At 42.8% G+C, this 17,950-nt stretch overlaps 1 protein-coding gene across 1 annotated transcript in view; it reads right to left on the bottom strand.

Moving 5' to 3' along the window:
- LOC144678727 (E3 ubiquitin-protein ligase HECW1-like) overlaps nucleotides 1–17,950 on the bottom strand; it is a 676,338-nt gene that overhangs the window by 518,426 nt on the left and 139,962 nt on the right. Inside the window, exon 2 of the mRNA XM_078538571.1 lies at nucleotides 11,156–11,456. Coding sequence (XP_078394697.1) covers nucleotides 11,156–11,456 — 301 coding nt within the window. The remainder of the gene's footprint in view (nucleotides 1–11,155; nucleotides 11,457–17,950) is intronic.

The following is a 17,950-nucleotide window of genomic DNA, read 5'->3' as shown; positions in this document are numbered from 1 at the left end:
CTGCTGTTTACTCAGAAGGCAGAATATAATAGGGAGGTGGATGGATTGGCATATTATCCCAGTCAATTGTCTTGTTAACAAGCCCAATTGACCCTTGATTATTTATTTAAATATAGCGGGTGACTGCCGATTTTGGCGGCCATCCACCCCCCCCCCCCCGCCCCCCACCATATTATGGGGGTGAGCTCGGGGGTGGGCAGGAAGGTGCTGGGGTGAACAGCCGCCCTATTTTACACGCCCGCGCACTGTCAAAAACACACCTGGCGGGGGCATGTAAAGTGCAGCCCAGGGAGATTAATGGGCTCTTGGCTGCAAACCAACTGCCTGATTGCTTTATATGTGATTGACATTGTTTATACAGCTGCTTTGAAGAGGGTCTTTGTTTACTCCGGGAGTTTCATGGGCTATTCAATGGCCAACTGTTATAATGGGGTTTGTGAATTCTGTTCACAAAATGGATAATGGATGTGGGGGGTAAAGGGGTGAGGAAATAAGGGTGAGAATGTGAGGGGGTGAGAGTGAGGGCGTGCTTAAAGTGGTCAGAAGATTCAACTTCACCAATATAGGTGTGCCACTGATTGCCTCGGAAGCATTGGGCTGAGGCCTTTTGGAAAAGGTTTGAGCCTTTTAACCTACCTGCTCTGGACTTAGCCCACCTCCATTCCTGCCTTGAGTCTGCCACTGAAGGTGGCAGGCCCAGCTCCAACAACTTAAGGCTTGGACCCCTGGAAGATCCTGCCTGCCGCCAGTCTCCAGGCGGAGGCAGGTTCATGATGGTGGAATTAGTTCCATCTCCCTATTCCCCCTCGCCAATGTGAAAATACAGCCCAGAGAGTCAAAATGGTCCACCAAAGAAAGAAGAAGGAAGCTGATGATACCATTCCACATATTTCCCAAATATGCTAAGGATTTATGACTGGAAGTAAAAGCATTTCAATTGATTAATTTAATCTTGTAATTATGGCATATATTTTTTTAAATTTCAGAATCCTTATTTTTGGATGTTAGATATGTTTCAATTCCTGTTGGATTTTTTTTTGAAAATGCATTTTGAGTGATTCAGTTAGTTTATCAACAAACCATGATGGTGAAAGTTAGCATTCAAAATTGAAAAGGAAACATTGACATATTCAATTACAATGTGAGATGCTGACACACAAGTGTACCAAGAATCATCACATCAGGAAGAAGTGGTTAATGTGCAGAAAGTATATGATTTTTAATAACATCGTAAGATATTATTGTGTAACATTGCACATGGGAAGTTAAGCCCAAGTATAGTCTTCAGTTGTAGAGGCTGCATATAATTGGTCCAGTGCATGCAAATATTGTTCAATCACCATTTCAAAGTCACATTTGTCTTTATTTTTATATTTCCATTACAAATATTAGAATCTGCTTTAGTAAGCTGCAACATGTCCACTAGAGAGAATGTAACTACAGTGGGTGGAATTTTCCATGCCAGTTGGCGGCAGGCATGTGTGGACAATATGGCGAGATGGCCAGAAATCAGCTTCAAGGCATCGTGAAACCAGTTTGCAATTGTCCGTTCTGTCCATCAATGGAAGGCCGTGTTTCCCATCATCAGACATCGGGAACTTCATTGTAATACATCTGCATATCGTTATAAATCCAGCTCACTAGAATCATCCCCCCACACTGGATCATCCACGCACTTCGGTGAGCATGTTTCGCAACTGTACATAAGCGGTGTGCACCTGGCCAGCTGCTCCGCAAGCTTTGTTTGCCTACCTTGCTTCAGGCAGCACTCACAGTCATTAGCGGCAGGCTTCACAGACAGTACCACATCACTTTTAGGGGGGCTCACGGGCAGCCCTCTACCTACCAGATCAGCCATAAGGTGCAAGTGGCTTTTCAGTGGCTACAGGGCTAGGGCTTGCTTGGGGAAGCGGGAGAAGTGGCCTCAGGCAAGAGAAGAGGCTGCAGGGTGAGCGCTGTACTGGGGAAGGGGGGGTATTCCAAAGAGTGTGTGGGGGCACATGTTGATCTGTGCATGCGGCCACAAAATGGTGAGGGCTGAGGAGCCAAGAGGAGATGAGGCAAGGTGGAGACGTGGGGGTGCATGTGAGAGACTGAGTGGTGATGTCCCTTGAGCTGGCAGTGAGTGAGATGCCAGTGAATGCGTGATGGCCTTGTGACTGTATGAGTTTAGAGTGATGAGATGGTTGCTCTACCCTGGCAGCACAGATAAGATCTCTTTCTGCATTGGATGGCCAACCTCTTGTATGCAGCGTTGGCCCTGATCACCCACTGCCATTGCCAACCAAAGTGGAGTGGTGAGATTGCTAGACCTCCTGTGGCCAGACCAGGGGTAGAGGACATTATGGCGGGCCTCCACAGCATCCAAAAGGCGTTACAGGGATGCGTTACTGAATCAGGGGGCTGCAGTCTTCTTGCCTTTCAGGGCCATGTCTTCTGTGCAGCAGTCCTGGGCTGGAAGCACTGAGAGATGTGCACATGGTTTAAATATGGCACCTGGCATGAGGAATCGGCGAGGTGACGACGTGGCAGGGAAATGAAAGACCGCCTGCCAATGAAATGGCATGTTTCCCGGGAATGCATGATTAATGAGCCCAGATTGGGATGATATGGCCTGAAAAGCATCATTGCAGCCGGCAGGTAAAATGTTCCTTTTCCCGCCTGTTACTGCACTTAGTGGAAATCCGGGATGATTCTGCCCAGTGTGATAAGTTCACAGAAACAGGTGCAGACCTAAGAATTTATGTGGGAAAAGTTGACAGAAAATGCATGTTGTGAAAGATTTTTAGCACGCATGCACACACTTATGCTTATATAACAGTGAATGTCATCAAGCTGCAACTCTCCAAAAATCCATGTTGGGAGGTCTCACTGGGATCAAACTTTGTGTGTCTTGCTGAGCACTGCACTTAAGAGTCCCTTATGGCTGCACTTAAGAGTCCCTTATGGCACTCAAGAGAGAATAAATTAAGTTTATGCTTTAAGTGGTCGCTCTGAGTCATTCCATTACTTGATGATGCTACTTCACTTTTATATTAAACTAAATGAAAAGACTCATTTTATTTTTCAAATAACTATTATTTAAAATAATAAGGTCCTTTCTTGGGCCAAGCTTTGCTTGGAGCCAGGGACTTTCATCAACCTAGGAACTGGCCTTGGTTCCCCTATTTACTGTGGTTTTACATGCAGCTATTTAACATGAACATAGAAGTCAGCACAGTTCTGGCCAATATTCATCTCTCAATCAACATCACCAAAAACAGATTATCTGATCTTTCTCTCATTTCTGTTTGTGGAAGCTTGCTGTGCATATCTTTGGCTACCACAGTTCCTCCATTACACTACTCTTTATAAATACTCCTTATATTGAGGATACCCTCCATCCTGTTGTGTGGCACTACCATCGTGTTAGATGGGATAGATTTTGAATTGATGTAGCAACTCAAAACCGGGCATCCATGAGGTGCTGTGGGCCATCAGCAACAACAGAACTGTACCCAACCACAATCTGTAACCTCATGGTCCGACATACCCCCAACTCTGCTATTACCATCAAACTGGGGGATCAATCCTAGTTCAATGAAGAGTACAGGAAGGCAAGCCAGGAGCAGCAGGAGGCTTACTAAAAATGAGGTGTCAGTCTGGTGAGCTACAACATAGGACTACTTGTATGCCAAACAGTGAAAGTAGCATGTGAAAGACAGAGCTAAGCGATTCTACGACCAACGCGTCAGGTCAAAGCTCTGCAGTCCTGTTACATCCAGTCATGAATGGTGGTGGCATAGTGGTTTTGTCACTGGATTAGTATGCCAGAGACCCAGGGTAATGTTCTGGGGACCTGGGTTTGAATCCCACCAAGGCAGATGGTGAAACTTGAACTCAGTGAAAGTCTGGAATTAAAAGTCTGATGATGACCATGAAATCATTGCTGATTGTTGTAAAAATCCATCTGTTCACTAATGCCCTTCAGGGAAGGAAATCTACCATCCTTAACTGGCCTGGCCTACATGTGACTCCAGACCTGGGTGTGGTTGACTCTTAAATGCCCTCTGAACAAGGGCACTTAGGGATGGGCTGGCCTAGCCAGCAACACCCACATCCCATGAACGAGTTTTTAACAACTAAACAACTAACTGGAGGAGGAGGCTCCACAAATATCTCCATCCTCAAGTACAAGGCTGAAGCATTTACAGCCATGTTTAGCCAGAAGTGCTGAGTAGATGATCTATCTCAGAGGTCTCCAGTATCACAGATGCCAGTCTTCGGCCAATTCGATTCACTCCATGTGATATCAAGAAACAGCTGAAGGCACTGGATACTGCAAAGGCTCTGGGCCCTGACAATATTCCAGCAATAGTGCTCCAGAACCAGCTGCCCCCTTAGCCAAGCTGTTCCAGTATAGCTACAACACTGGCACCTACCCAGCAATATAGAAAACTGCCCAGGTATGTCCTCTCCACAAAAAGCAGGATAAATTCACTCTGGCCAATTATCACTGCATCAGTATACTCTCGATCGTCAGCAAAATGATGGAAAGGGCCACTGGCAGTCTTATCAAGCAGCACTTACTCACCAATGACTGCTCACTGATGCTCAGTTTGAGTTCCGCCAGGACCAGTCAGCTCCTGACCTCATTACAGCCTTGGTTCAAACATGGACAAAAGAGCTGGACTCAGTGGGGTGAGGTGAGAGTGACTGCACTCGACATCAAGGCTCCATTTGACTGAATGTGGCATCAAGGAACCCTAGCAAAATTGTGTTCAGTTGGAATCAGGGGGAAACTATGAGGAAATATTGGATAAGCTGGGGAAGTGAGGAGGCTGAGGGGTGACCTGATTGAGGTGTACAAGATTATTGATTATTAGGGGCCTAGATATGTTCCCATGCATCTGATGCCCTTGTCCTTCAAGGTGGTAGAAGTTGTGGGTTTGGAAGGTGCATTGATGGAGTCTTGGTGAGTTGCTGCAGTGCATCTTGTAGATGGTACACACTGCTGCCACTGGTGGAGGGAGTGGATGTTGAAGGTGGTAGATGGGGGTGCCAATCAACCTGGTTGGTTGGAGTCATATCTAGCACAAAGGAAGATGGTTGTGGTTGTTGAAGGTCAATCATCTCAGTCCCAGGACATCACTGCAGGTGTTCCTCAGGGTAATGTCCTAGGCCCAACCATCTTCAGCTGCTTCATTAATGACCTTCCTCCCATCATAAGGTCGGAAGTGGGATGTTCACTGATGATTGCACAATGTTCAGCACCATCCGCTGCTCCTCAGGTACTGAAGCACTCCATGCCCAAATGCAGCAAGACCTGGACAACCTTCAGGCTTGGGCTGATAAATGGCAAGTAACATTCACACCACACAAGTGCCAGGCAGTGACCATCGCCAACAATACAGAATCCAACCAACTCCCCTTGACTTTTAAAGGCATTACCAGTGCTGAATCCCCCACTGTCAACATCCTGGGGGTTACAATTGACCAGAAATTGAACTGGACCAGCCATATAAATACTATGGCTACAAGAGCAGGTCAGAAGCTAGGAATCCTGTGGCGAGTAACTCAACATCTGACTCTACAAAGCCTGTCCACAGTCTACAAGGCACAAGTCAGGAGTGTGATGGAATAGTCTCCACTTGCCTGGATCAGTGCAGCTGCATCCATACTCAAGAAGCTCAACATCATCCAGGACAAAGCAGCCCGGTTGATTGCCACCCCCATCTACCACCTTCAACATCCACTCCCTCCACCAGTGGCAGCAGTGTGTACCATCTACAAGATGCACTGCAGCAACTCACCAAGACTCCGTCAAGCACCTTCCAAACCCACAACCTCTACCACCTCGAAGGACAAGGGCAGCAGATGCATGGGAACATATCTAGGCCCCTAATAATCTTGTCCACCTCATTCAGGTCACCCACTCAGCCTCCTCACTTCCTCAGCTTATCCAATCTTTCCTCATAGCTGCAATTTTCAAGCCCTAGCAGCATTCTAGTAAATCTCCTCTGTACTCTCTCCAGAGCAATTACATCCTTCCTGCAATGTGGTGACTGGAACTGTACACAAAATTCCAGCTGTGGCCTAACCAACATTTTATACAGTTTCATCATTACATCCCTGCTTTTGTATTCTATATCTCGTCCAATAAAGGAGAGCATTTTATATGATTTCTTCACCACCTTCTCCACCTGTCCTGCCACCTTCAGTGACCTATGGACATGCACGCTGAGGTCTTTCACTTCCGCTACCCTTCCCAATATCCTCCTATTTATTGTGTGCTCCCTAGCTCCTTTTGCCCTCCCCAAATGCATTACCTCACACTTCTCTGGACTGAATTCCATCTGTCACTTTTCCGCCCACTCAACTAAACCGTTAACATCATTCCAGAACCGACAGCTATCCTCTTCATTATCAACTACATGGCCAAGTTTTTGTATCATCTGCAAAGTTCCCAACCATATCACCCACATTTAAGTCCAAATCATTAGTATATACAACAAACAGCAAGGGACCCAACACTGAGCCCTGTGGAATGCCATTGGAAACTGTTTTCCATTTGCAAAAATATCCATCAACCATTACCCTTTGTTTCCTGTCACTGAGCTAATTTTGAATCCAACTTGCCACATTCCCCTGTTTTACATGGGCTTTTACTTTTCAGACCAGTCTGCCATGCGGGACCTTGTCAAAGGCCTTACTAAAATCCATGTAGACAACATCCACACACTACCCTCATCAATGCTCCTTGTTACTTCCTCAAAAACTTTGATTAAATTAGTAAGACATGACCTACCTCTAGCAAAGCCATGCTAACTATCTCTGATTAACCTGTTCCTTTCCAAGTGACAGTTTATTCTGTCCATCAGAATTGATTCTAATAATTTGCCCAGTCAAACTGACTGGCCTATAATTATTTGGTCTATCCCTCACACCTTTTTTAAGTAATGGTACAACGTTCGCAGGCCTCCAGTCCTCTGGTACCTTGCCTGTATCTAGTGAGGATTGGAAAATGATCCTCAGATTATCTGTTATTTCCTCCCTGACTTCCTTTAACAGCATGGGATACAATTCATCCAGCCCTGGTGACATCACCACCTGCAGGTTCCCCTCCAAACCACTCACCTTCCTGACTTGGAACTATATTGCAGCTGGGTCAAAATCCTGGAACTCCCCCTCAAACAGCACAATTGATGTACCGACAGTGCATGGACTGCAATGGTTTAAGAAGGCAGCTCACCACTGCCTTCTTAAGGACAATTAAGTATGGGTAATAAAAATGCACGGCCCACATCCTGGGAAATAATTAATAGAAAATAAAAAAAGTAGGCAAATTTCTGAGCAGTGCATAATAGTAGGGGATTTCAACCACCATAATATTAACAGGGATAGAATCAGTAGAAGGGATGGAGGGCACAGAATTCTAAAATGTATTCAGAAGAACAATTTGAGCCAAAAAAGAAAGCTTATATCAGGTACCGAGTGCTCAATACTGGAGGAAACCTAAAGGAGTATAGAAAGTGCAGGGATGAAAGTAAAAAGGAAATTAAGAAAATAAAGAGAGAGCATGAAAAAATATTGGCAAGTAAGATCAAGAAAAGTCCAAAGATGTTTTATAAGCACATAAAGGGTAAGAGGATTGCTTATTGAAGAGCAGGGCATATTCAAAAATGGTATGTGTGTGGAGGCATAAACATATGAACAAAAGAACATATGAGTTAGGAGCAGGAGTAGGCCATTCGGCCCCTTGAGCCTGTTCCACCATTTGATAAGATCATCTGATTGTGGGCCTCTACTCTATTTTCCTGTCTACCCAATATATCCTTTGACTCCCTTGTCAATCAAGAATCTATTTAACGCAGCCTTAGAAATATTCAGTGACCTAGCCTCCATTGCTCTCTGGGGAAGAGAATTCCACAGGTTAACAATCCTCCAAGAGAAAATTTCTCCCCATCTCCATCCTAAATGGGAGACCCCTTATTTTTAAACTGTGTTCCCTGGTTCTAGTCTCTCCCACAAGAGGGAAGCATCCTTTCAGCATGCACCCTGTCAAGCCTTTAAATGTTAAATAAAAATATTTAAATATCAGGGGGTGAATATTCCCTGCCCCCTGGAGGCAGGCTTGGAGGCTGATGAATCTTTTATGTTTCAATCAGAGTATCTCTCATTCCTCCAAACTCCAATAGATACATTTTATGTCTTGAGGCTATGAGTTCACTAGTCGAGTAAACTCGAATTGCACGCCTTCATATACACCTCTTAGTTGATGCTTGTTATCAATAACAGAGAGAGACCGACATAAGAACAAACTGTGATTGTTTATTGCAACAGAAGGCAGAACAGTAAATCCTTGCATTCTCCCCCAACCACCTCCAGCTCTAGACTTGCAGTTAACCAGTAACCCGTGCTGTACAGTGATTGGTCAGTACTGTCACATGGTTAGTCCACTTGCATTCTCTTAAAGGTACATGGCACTCAACTTTACCACAATACAGGCCCAACCTGTCCAACTTTTCCTCATAAGATAATGCTCCCTATCCCAGATATTAGTTCAGTGAACCTTCTCTGAATTGCTTCTAATGCAATTATATAATTTCTTAAATAAGGACACCAAAAATGTACACAGTACTCCAGACATGGTCTCACCAATGCCCTGTGCAACTGTAGCAAAGCTTCCTTACTTTTATATTCCATTCCCCTTGCAATAAATGACATTATTCCATTTGCCTTCCTAACATTTGTTGTACCTGCAGACTAACTTCTTCTGATTCATGTACCAGGACACCCAGATCCCTCTGTACTGCAGAGTTCTGCAATCTCTCTCCATTTAAATAATATGCTGCTTTTCTATTTTCCCTGTCAAAGTTTACAAGTTCACATTTTCCCACATTATATTCCATTTGCCAATTTTTTGCCCACTCACTTAACACACCTATATTCCTTTGCACACTCCTTATTTCCTCTTCACAACATACTTTCCTATTTATCTTTGTGTCATTGGAAAATTTAGTGACCATACATTTGGTCCATTCATCCACGTCATTGATATAGATTGCAAATAGCTGAGGCCCCTGCACTGATCCCTGTGGCACTCCACTAGTTACAGCTTGCCAACCTGGAAATAACCCATTTATCCCTATTCTCTGCTCCCTGTTTCAGCCTTGTAGTTCCGTCACAGGGCCATGGAGAGCAGGCTGCTATTTCCCTCTGACCTCTTGCTGGGGGGAGGCCTGCGCAGCACTAGCAAAGTTGCTACACTGTGATAAAATGGCCCTTAAATAAGGCCTTAATTTGCCTTGATTGCCTGTCCACCTCTGTCAAGTGTGTTGCCTATTCCTGTGGCAGCTGCCTCAGCAAACTAGCCCGTAGCCGGGACAGCATAAAAGAGCTATCCTGCTGGGATTTTCCGCTAATTTTCTGGCCTCATCAGCCTCCAAGCCTGCCTCCAGGGGGCCAGGAAAATTCACCCCCACCCCCCAGTATTTAAATGTTTTTTTTAAATTTAAAGTAGCAAGGCACCTTGCTACTTTGGTCAGCCACCTGCCTTCCCATCTCAGTTGAAGCCAGATGTGGCTAAGTTGGAGGCAGATTTGAGTTGGGATTTTGACTTTCAAGATTTTAAATTCCAACATGGCCCAGATCTTCCCTATACTCAGTTAGCGCTTTATGATTAATTTAGAATTTGTTAATTGTAATTAATTTTACATGTAAAGATTATGAGCAAACATTTAACACATTGATATTAGATGCTTTACATAAACATGGTAACATCAAGCAGGTGACAAACTTGCTTGAAAATAGTAAACATCTTTTATTCCAGTCATGTGTCCAATCAGGTTCTAGCTATTATATAATGTGCATATTTCATATAAATATTAAATGTCATACAACCTCGCATAATTCAAGAAAGATTGATAAGTGAATTGCTATCCAATATATTGCCTTCTTCATTATACACTGGCATACTAATCTTTACACTGCATAATTTCATAGTTTTGAAGAACCAAAGGTTTTTTAAAAAAATGTAGATGCATTTGATTTGACTTCCGTGAATTTGCATTGACTAATTTTGAAGTAAAATGGTGACAGTTTGAACTTCTTTGACATCTAGGTTTAAAAAGGTGTTATAATTAGTTGTTCACAAAATCCAAAGTCAAAGCCACAGGATGGCAGGGGATTTCATAATGAATGGTGATAATCACCCATGATCATAGTTATACTGGGCTCTGCCAGCTCAGACATGTACTGCTTATCTGCTCACCAGGCAATGGGTGAACATATAGCCTTAGGTCACTAAGTAATGCAGGATTATCTTCATCCCTATCAAGACTTAGTTCATGCAGATAAGGTTGGGCAATGACATCTTTCTGAAAGGGGCAGGTGGATGGAAGCCTAGAAATACCCAATTCAGCTCACGATATAATTTTCACAATTATTACAATTTGACTTTTACCAGTTAATTATTACGAAAGATTAAGAACATGCCCATTGCAATGCTGTCAGCAACTCTGTAGAAGCCATTAACCATCAGACATCAATCTTTAATCCAACTAATTTGTGATCAAGGCACAGTAATGTGGAAGTTAAGTGGTCTGCGCTACTTGTGGATGACACTCCAAACATGGCTGATGCCAAGTAAGCAAATTGAATCATTGAAAAGGAAAAGGATCTACCTACAATAAATAAGAGTCTTACTGTAAAGCAGTGGAGTAAAGCAATGGGATTATAAACTCTGACAAAGCAATCAGTGTTAGAATTTCCTCAAGGGTTTCCCAATCTCCTGCCTTAATTTTAGCAGAAGATTAGTTGAAAGCCCAGAGAAATTGTGTAAACCGCCACTTTCACTATTTCCCCAGAATTTCGGAGGAAATTCTCAGCAATTCATTTATCAATCTTTCTTGAATTATGTCATGTTGTATGAAATATGCAAATTATATGATAGCTAGAAACTGATCAGACACATGACTGGAATAAAAGATGTTCACTATTTACAAGCTAGCTTGTCATCTGCTCGATGTTACCATGTTAATGTAAAGCATTTGGAGTGTTTACATGACATGAAGCTTTGCAATACTTAAAATAAAGTATCAATAACTATAGACACTACACGTAATTAATAGACTAATTCTCCAGGTAAATGATCAATGATTGGAAACCGTCTTACCTACAAGATACATTCCAATCCAGTCCCCAGCATCTACCTCCTCCTTGATGTCCCAACAGATAATAAGGTTCTGCGACTGGCCAATGGTATATCGGGAACTGCTGACCATCAAGGTGGAACGACTCCCTGAATTCACCAGGTTTGTGTCGCTGTTTGCTCTTGGGATGGTGACAGCCATGTTGCGAAACTGCTCAGGGTTGTAGCTGTACCTGAGGGGATCTTTACATCGACGGCGGTTCTGAGAGTTTCTGGAAGGCGATGCCATAGCTGCCAAACCCAGAAACCTATTCTGGTATAAATTCTGAAATAATATAATTAGATTTTTAATACCATATCAAGGTTCTGAACCCAAGTTGTCATGCTTATCTACAATAACTATAGTTATGAATAAATGAATGATGATAGCATGAGGACCAATATGTTTATCAAACACATTCTGCAAAGTTATTTTAGTCGCCATGATCAATCATTCGTACAATATCTTGTTAATTACCATGTTTCAGAACAAATAATTATTATTGATAAAATGGAAGTGCAACACTCATGAAGTACAATGGAATTAGGCAGCATGCTGCTTTAAGCATTTCTTCTCACTAAAATCATTTAAAAATTAAGAACGGTACCCTAGGTTATCACAGAAAGATGAAGAGTTGAAGAATCTTTCAAACTGTATTTATTGTCATCAAATGTGCTCATTTCTCACCTTTCATGTGCTTAATGGAGAAATTAGCTTGTTTCAGAAAGTAGATTAAAATTTATTCACTAAAAACATTCAATGTATGTCTTTTCGATAAATTCATGTTACCATATATTCTGACATCCTTTCCACCACAGCAGTTCAGTTCCATCCCCCCTGACAATGCTGTCTGGGTAAAATGATTTTGGACAGCTATAGTACATAACTTTACATGGAAACTGGTGGAAATGATACCTGTTAATCATTAATTAAAGGAAACCTCAGTTATAAAAAGAGACTTTGACTTCAAGCTTAGTTATTAATTGTATCTTAATCACAGGTTATTTTAAAATGATCTTTCAGAAGATTTCACAAGAAAGCAAATTTTGTTGTTATTGAACTGTAGTACCCACATTTTTTCAGAATTTGTTAATTATTTCCCAGTGCGCCTTCTTCCAAAAAGACTGTCAAAAGGCTCACACAGACAATCCTCTGCTTCCTTCCTACACAAGCCACAATTAAAATCAGTACTGATAGGACAGCAAGATAATTTAACAGCTGGCCTACTTCAAATTATTTCTGAAAATGTGTTGAACATACACACCAAAAATTCACACTGACATTTCACTGTTTCTGCAGTAGTTTTAATGAGAGAAATGGTTTTCGATGCCCCCAGACATGTGAATGAACCGCCAGTGAGTTTCTCTCAAGTGACAGCTAGGCAGCTGAGGTGATTTGAACTAAAGAACTATCCATGTGCATGTGCTTTAGTCCCTTATGCCAGGTTTAATTTATTGTAAGGGAGGTGTCATAGATTCAGACAGAGAAAAAGGTACATGAGGGTTTAAACTAAGATTGCAGTGGCCCTGAAATGAGACAAACCTCTCATCTTTCACTAAAAATAACAGGAGTAAAACCATGCCATAAAACCAATCAGCCTTAATTTGTGAATTGAAAATAACTTATGACTCTGAACTCTTTAAAAATTTATCCAAATTCTTGTCTCTTAATCTGAAATTAACATTTTTCTACAAGTATATCTGCATCCCAGTGAAGGGAACTATCATGACCAAAATCAATCTAAGGTTACAACAATAAAAATATCAAATAAGTGAAACAAAAAAGGCAAATCAAAAACACCAAAGGTATGAATTTAGGCCAAATTAAAACCAAAGGTGGTGCCACTTTTCCAGAATGTAATATTTCAGTATACATTTGCAGTTAAATAATAAAATAGACTTATGTTCAATTGACGATTATTTTAACAGTTAAAAGACATATAGTCATGCTTCTAAATAACAAAACAGACAGAAAACCAGCCAGTCCACAATGATATTAGCCAGCCCAGATAAACTTGCAGCAAGCAGAAGAAAGATAGCTATCCCACTGGGCAAATGTTCATGGCTATAAATGAATCTCCTTCACATGGTTTAGAATGTACGACAGGGCCTGTGTTGTTGAATGAATCATTATTTTAAAAAAACCAGTGTTTGTAGTGCAAGGGCTTCACATATAAAGGGTGAACTTGGGACTGAGTACAGTACTGCCCATGTTGCAATGTAAAGGAACACATGTCCCAAGCCTAGCAGGCAGTCTTGGCCTGGACAGAGACATGTGTAGAGGCAAGCATGGAGACAACACCTAGCTTAGACCTTATACTGTATATATGTATATAGTTACTAGTAGTCAATAAATATTTGCTGTTAAACTATTTAAGACTCAGAACCTCTTCATGAGACCTACCGAACTACATACACCATCTTACAACATAGTGGCAGCTTTCAGAACAACCCAGAACCTCAGAAGCTGGAGAAGAAATTTAAAACCTGGAAGATTGAAAAAACAGCATTCTGACCTGATTAAAAACATCAGAAGCAAAGGTGCAGAAGGAGATCATCAAAGAAAAGCACCAAAGCAGAATTGGAAGCGGAGGCAGAAATAAAACTCCACACTGAAGCAGAAGACACCATTGAATCCCGTGGAAGCCCAGTTTCAAATATCCAAAGAGTGCAGAGTCAGAAGACCTATTGGGGTGAGCTAAAACATTAAGTTCTTGGCCAACACAAGTTTAAAAAAGCTTTTAAGTCAGCAGCTGTCAAAATTGCCATTTTAAAATGCATAGCGAACAGCCTGAGTCCCAAGTAGGCATCTGAACACCTGGCGGCCGAGCTCACTCCGAACAATAAATAAATAAATGGCATTTTATACCCAAGTAAAAGCCGGGAATCAATGGTTTCAAGTCCTCAGGTAATGCGGGGAAGAGCCATAACAGTCACCCAGAGAGTCACTGCTGAAAACTTTAAACAAAGAAATCGCAAATGCAATTACTGCAGAAGTCCGTCAAAACTCACAAGTGCAGGAAACTTCATTGAGAAGAAGTATATCGCAGTGCCGTCTCGGATTTCCTTACAGCATTTAAAGCTGCACACAGATTCAAAATTTAATAACCATGGATCAAAAAACTACATTAACAGTCAAGTTTGGACTCATCCAAGGCCCAGACCAGTCACAAAATCGAGGACATTGGGGAAAGAGATTCCTTAGATACATGATTGCTTCAGGTCTAGATAAAAAAGCAGAAGCTGAACAGGTTAACGCACTGCTTTATTCAGTAGGTCCAATAGCTAATGATATAATAGATAGACAAGGAATCAATGAATCCTCAGCAAAATCTGACAAAGTTTTAAAATCATTTGACACATATTTTAATCTGAGCAGTAACATGATCCTGGAAAGAATAAAGTTTAACAAACTTGTCCAACAGCCAGGAGAACTAGTTGACTCCTTCATTAATGAGCTGCGTAGGATGGCTGAAGACTGTGACTACAGTGAACTGAAATCAAAGCTAATTAGGACAGAATTGTTGTCAGAGTGGCAGTTGATGCACTCTCAGACATGCTTCAAGTTAAGGAAGATTTGATCCATGAAAAAGCCATTCAGATTGTCAGGCAATCCGAAGTCTGTTTACAAAACAGACCTATCTTAAGGAGCGAATGCAAGCCATGGTACAGAGAACCTCCACTGTCCAGTAGTAAACAGCAGAGGAACAGGGACACTCCAGGCCAAGGGAAGCAATACCCTACCCAATTACATTAGAAGGTGGGTGACTATTCCAGTGCTGTGGAGTCAACCCCCCCCACCCACCCCTCACCACCACCACAGGCATGACCAATGTCCAGCACACTCAGCGCAGTGGGCAGAATTTTCTGCCTACCGGGCGGACGGGCCCGACCCAATCTCCGGCGGGTGGGGAGCTAATCCCCGCCGGAGAAGCGGGCCCCGCTGCCATTTTAAGTGGGCATGCCAATTAAAGCCCGCCCAGCGTGATGCTCAACAGGAAGCACTATGTGCTTCCTGTGTGGGCAGGGGGGGGGGGATTCCCCAAAAGCGAGAGTGCGCTCTTTCACGCATGCGCACAAAAGAGCGCACATCTCCCTGAGGCTAAGTGCTTTCTCAGGGAGATCGCTGACAGCTGTATAAACATTAAAAATAGAAAAAAGAAAATTCTTAACATGTCCCCTTAATGTGACAATGTTACACGAGATTGGACATGTTAATAAATTTCACTAAAACTTTATTAAACTTTTTTAAACCCTACATGAAACCTCATCCCACCGGTGGATGAGGTTTCATGTTTTTTCAGAAGCCCGCTGGGGCTCCTGGCCTGCCCGCCAGCCTTAAGGTTGGACGGACAGGTCCTTTAATTGTTTTAATGATCCTGTCAATGGCCTCAATTGGTCATCGACAGGTCGGTGGACAGTCAACTGATTTGGCTGTGCTCCCGCCTTCCTGAAGATTTAAATGGGGCGGGATGATGTCAGGGGTTCCCCCCAACGTCATCCTGCGTCATTTTGCGCATTGCGGGCCCCAGCCCCTGCTCGCAGACGGTAAAATTCAGCCCAGTGTTTCAATTGCAACCACACAGGACACTTCGGAAAGCTATGCAAAGCCAGTACAACCAGAAGCACAGAGGAGACGCACAAGGTTGAGGTACCACAACCAAGGGTCACATAACCATGCATCTTGGGTGAAGTCAATGATCAGGGATTTTCATTCTGGAAAGCAGACATCTCAGTTACTGGTCATCTCGCAAAGTTTAAATTGGACAAGGGAGCCAGTGTTCCGGAACTCTCGGACAAGGAACCGTGGCTCAGAGACATCTGGCTATGAACGACAGACACGCCACTCAATGACTCCAGAGGAATCTGACTTTCGGTTATTGGAATTATCCTGAAACCATTGAGGCATGGCGGAAAGCAAATATTTGAAGTCATGTGCATCCTCCCTAACCAGTCTTTTTCTCTTCTGAGCAGAAGAGCCTGTGTAGCCCTGAGTCTTCTTAAAACAGCAGAAGACATCAGTACAACCTTTGCTGTCAATTTCACAGATCTGCAAGCTCCCGAGATCCCCAACAGAAAAGATACTCTCAACTGGGACTTCAGCCCTGAATTGTCTTCACTCTTTGCAGGTCTGATTTGACCGTTTTCTTTGCAGGTGCCAGAAGCTCCTCGTTGGTCATACCAGTCAACGACTCAGGTGATCATACGGATGCAAAATGTTAACTCTGTCTTTCTCTCCACAGATGCTGTCTGACCTGCTGAGTTTTTCCAGCAATTTTTGTTTTTGACTCAGATGGTTACCATAGTGCCTGGAGTGGAAGACAGACAAGAGAGGAAACAGCAGCAAGAACAGCCTCAATCTCCGGCTCCAACATCTGTTGGGAAGATACCTCAAGGCACCTTGATACAGATGCTGCAACCTCCAGTGAGTACAACCATCAGCCAGACGATGTGGGAACAGAGAAGCAGCAATCAGCTGATTACAACATAGCTCAGTTAAGCAAGGAAGCAAATCAATGAGAACATGCAAGGTGAACCCATTGATAAGACCCACCTACACAATAGGAAGAGACACCTTCCACTCCAACGTGCATCGTAGCGAATCACATGAATATACACTGTGCACTGTAGACAAGCTGAGAGTTCGTTCTCCCCATAAGGAATGGGATAAACCAATGACCATTGATAACACCAGATGGGGAGTTGAAAAAGAGCGGTTCAACTCCAAAGAATGAGAAAAAGTGAATTTGGATCGACCAACCAAATGCCAGAGAGACCACATCTAAATCAACCTCTTATTTAACAAAGTTTTCCCACTGCAACAGAGCCTATCATTCCCACAACTGCTGTAAAGACAAGATCTGGAAGGATTGTAAAGCCTCCAGACCACCTGAACCTGTATACACAGAGACTTAATGGGGGAAGAAAGGATAGAAGAAGTAATGTAAATACATTGGATATACATGATTGCATTGTAAATATGTTGGGTAAAGAGTTGGGGGCTGGTGTAGTATAAAGGTCTGGCATAGAAAGGGTTAACGCAGGACAGTGTACAATACCGCCCACACTGTGATGTCAAGGAACACATGACCCGAGTCTAGAGGGCAGCCTTGGACTGGACAGAGATGTGTTGGAGGCAAGCATGGAGACAGCTCCTAGATTAGCCTTTTACTGTATATATGTACATTGTTACTAGTTGTTATTGTTAAACCATTTAAGATTCAGAACCTCTTCATGAGACCCACCAAACTATACACATCTTACAATACTGTTCTCCTTTCACTTTCTTCCACACATTTTCTATTACTTGCCATCTAATTTTTTAATAAAAGTTTCTAATCTTTGCTTAGAAGCTCCATTCTTACCTCGCTCCCTGATGGTACGAAAGTTCCACTGTGGAACGGGACCTTGAGGCCACAGGTTGATCAACTCGATTCACACAACAGAACTCTGAGTCCTGCCAATACAATCAGCAGGGAGAGAGGTAAGTATGGAACTTGTAAACATATTATAAGAGCAGTGCTTTATCATTGCAAGTCTGTGGGCTGGATCCATATCGGAAAGTAGCTGCATAATGACTACTCTGAGAGGTGCAGAGGATGGAAATACTGCCCTTTCATCTCTGGATTTAAGTACAAACCCAGTTCAGACTGATGGATTGAAAGCCTCCTCTCTGCCTGTCAGCTATCACTGCTTGAAGTGAAGTTGAGCAGCTTTAATTGAATTAATCAATAAATAATTAAAATAGTGGATCTATATCCATGGCATGACACTGGCTAT

Source organism: Cetorhinus maximus, chromosome 3 (assembly GCF_964194155.1).
Source record: "Cetorhinus maximus chromosome 3, sCetMax3.hap1.1, whole genome shotgun sequence".
Lineage (NCBI taxonomy): Eukaryota > Metazoa > Chordata > Chondrichthyes > Lamniformes > Cetorhinidae > Cetorhinus > Cetorhinus maximus.
Note: the sequence above shows the minus strand (reverse complement) of the source record. Positions and strands in the feature narration are given on the sequence as shown.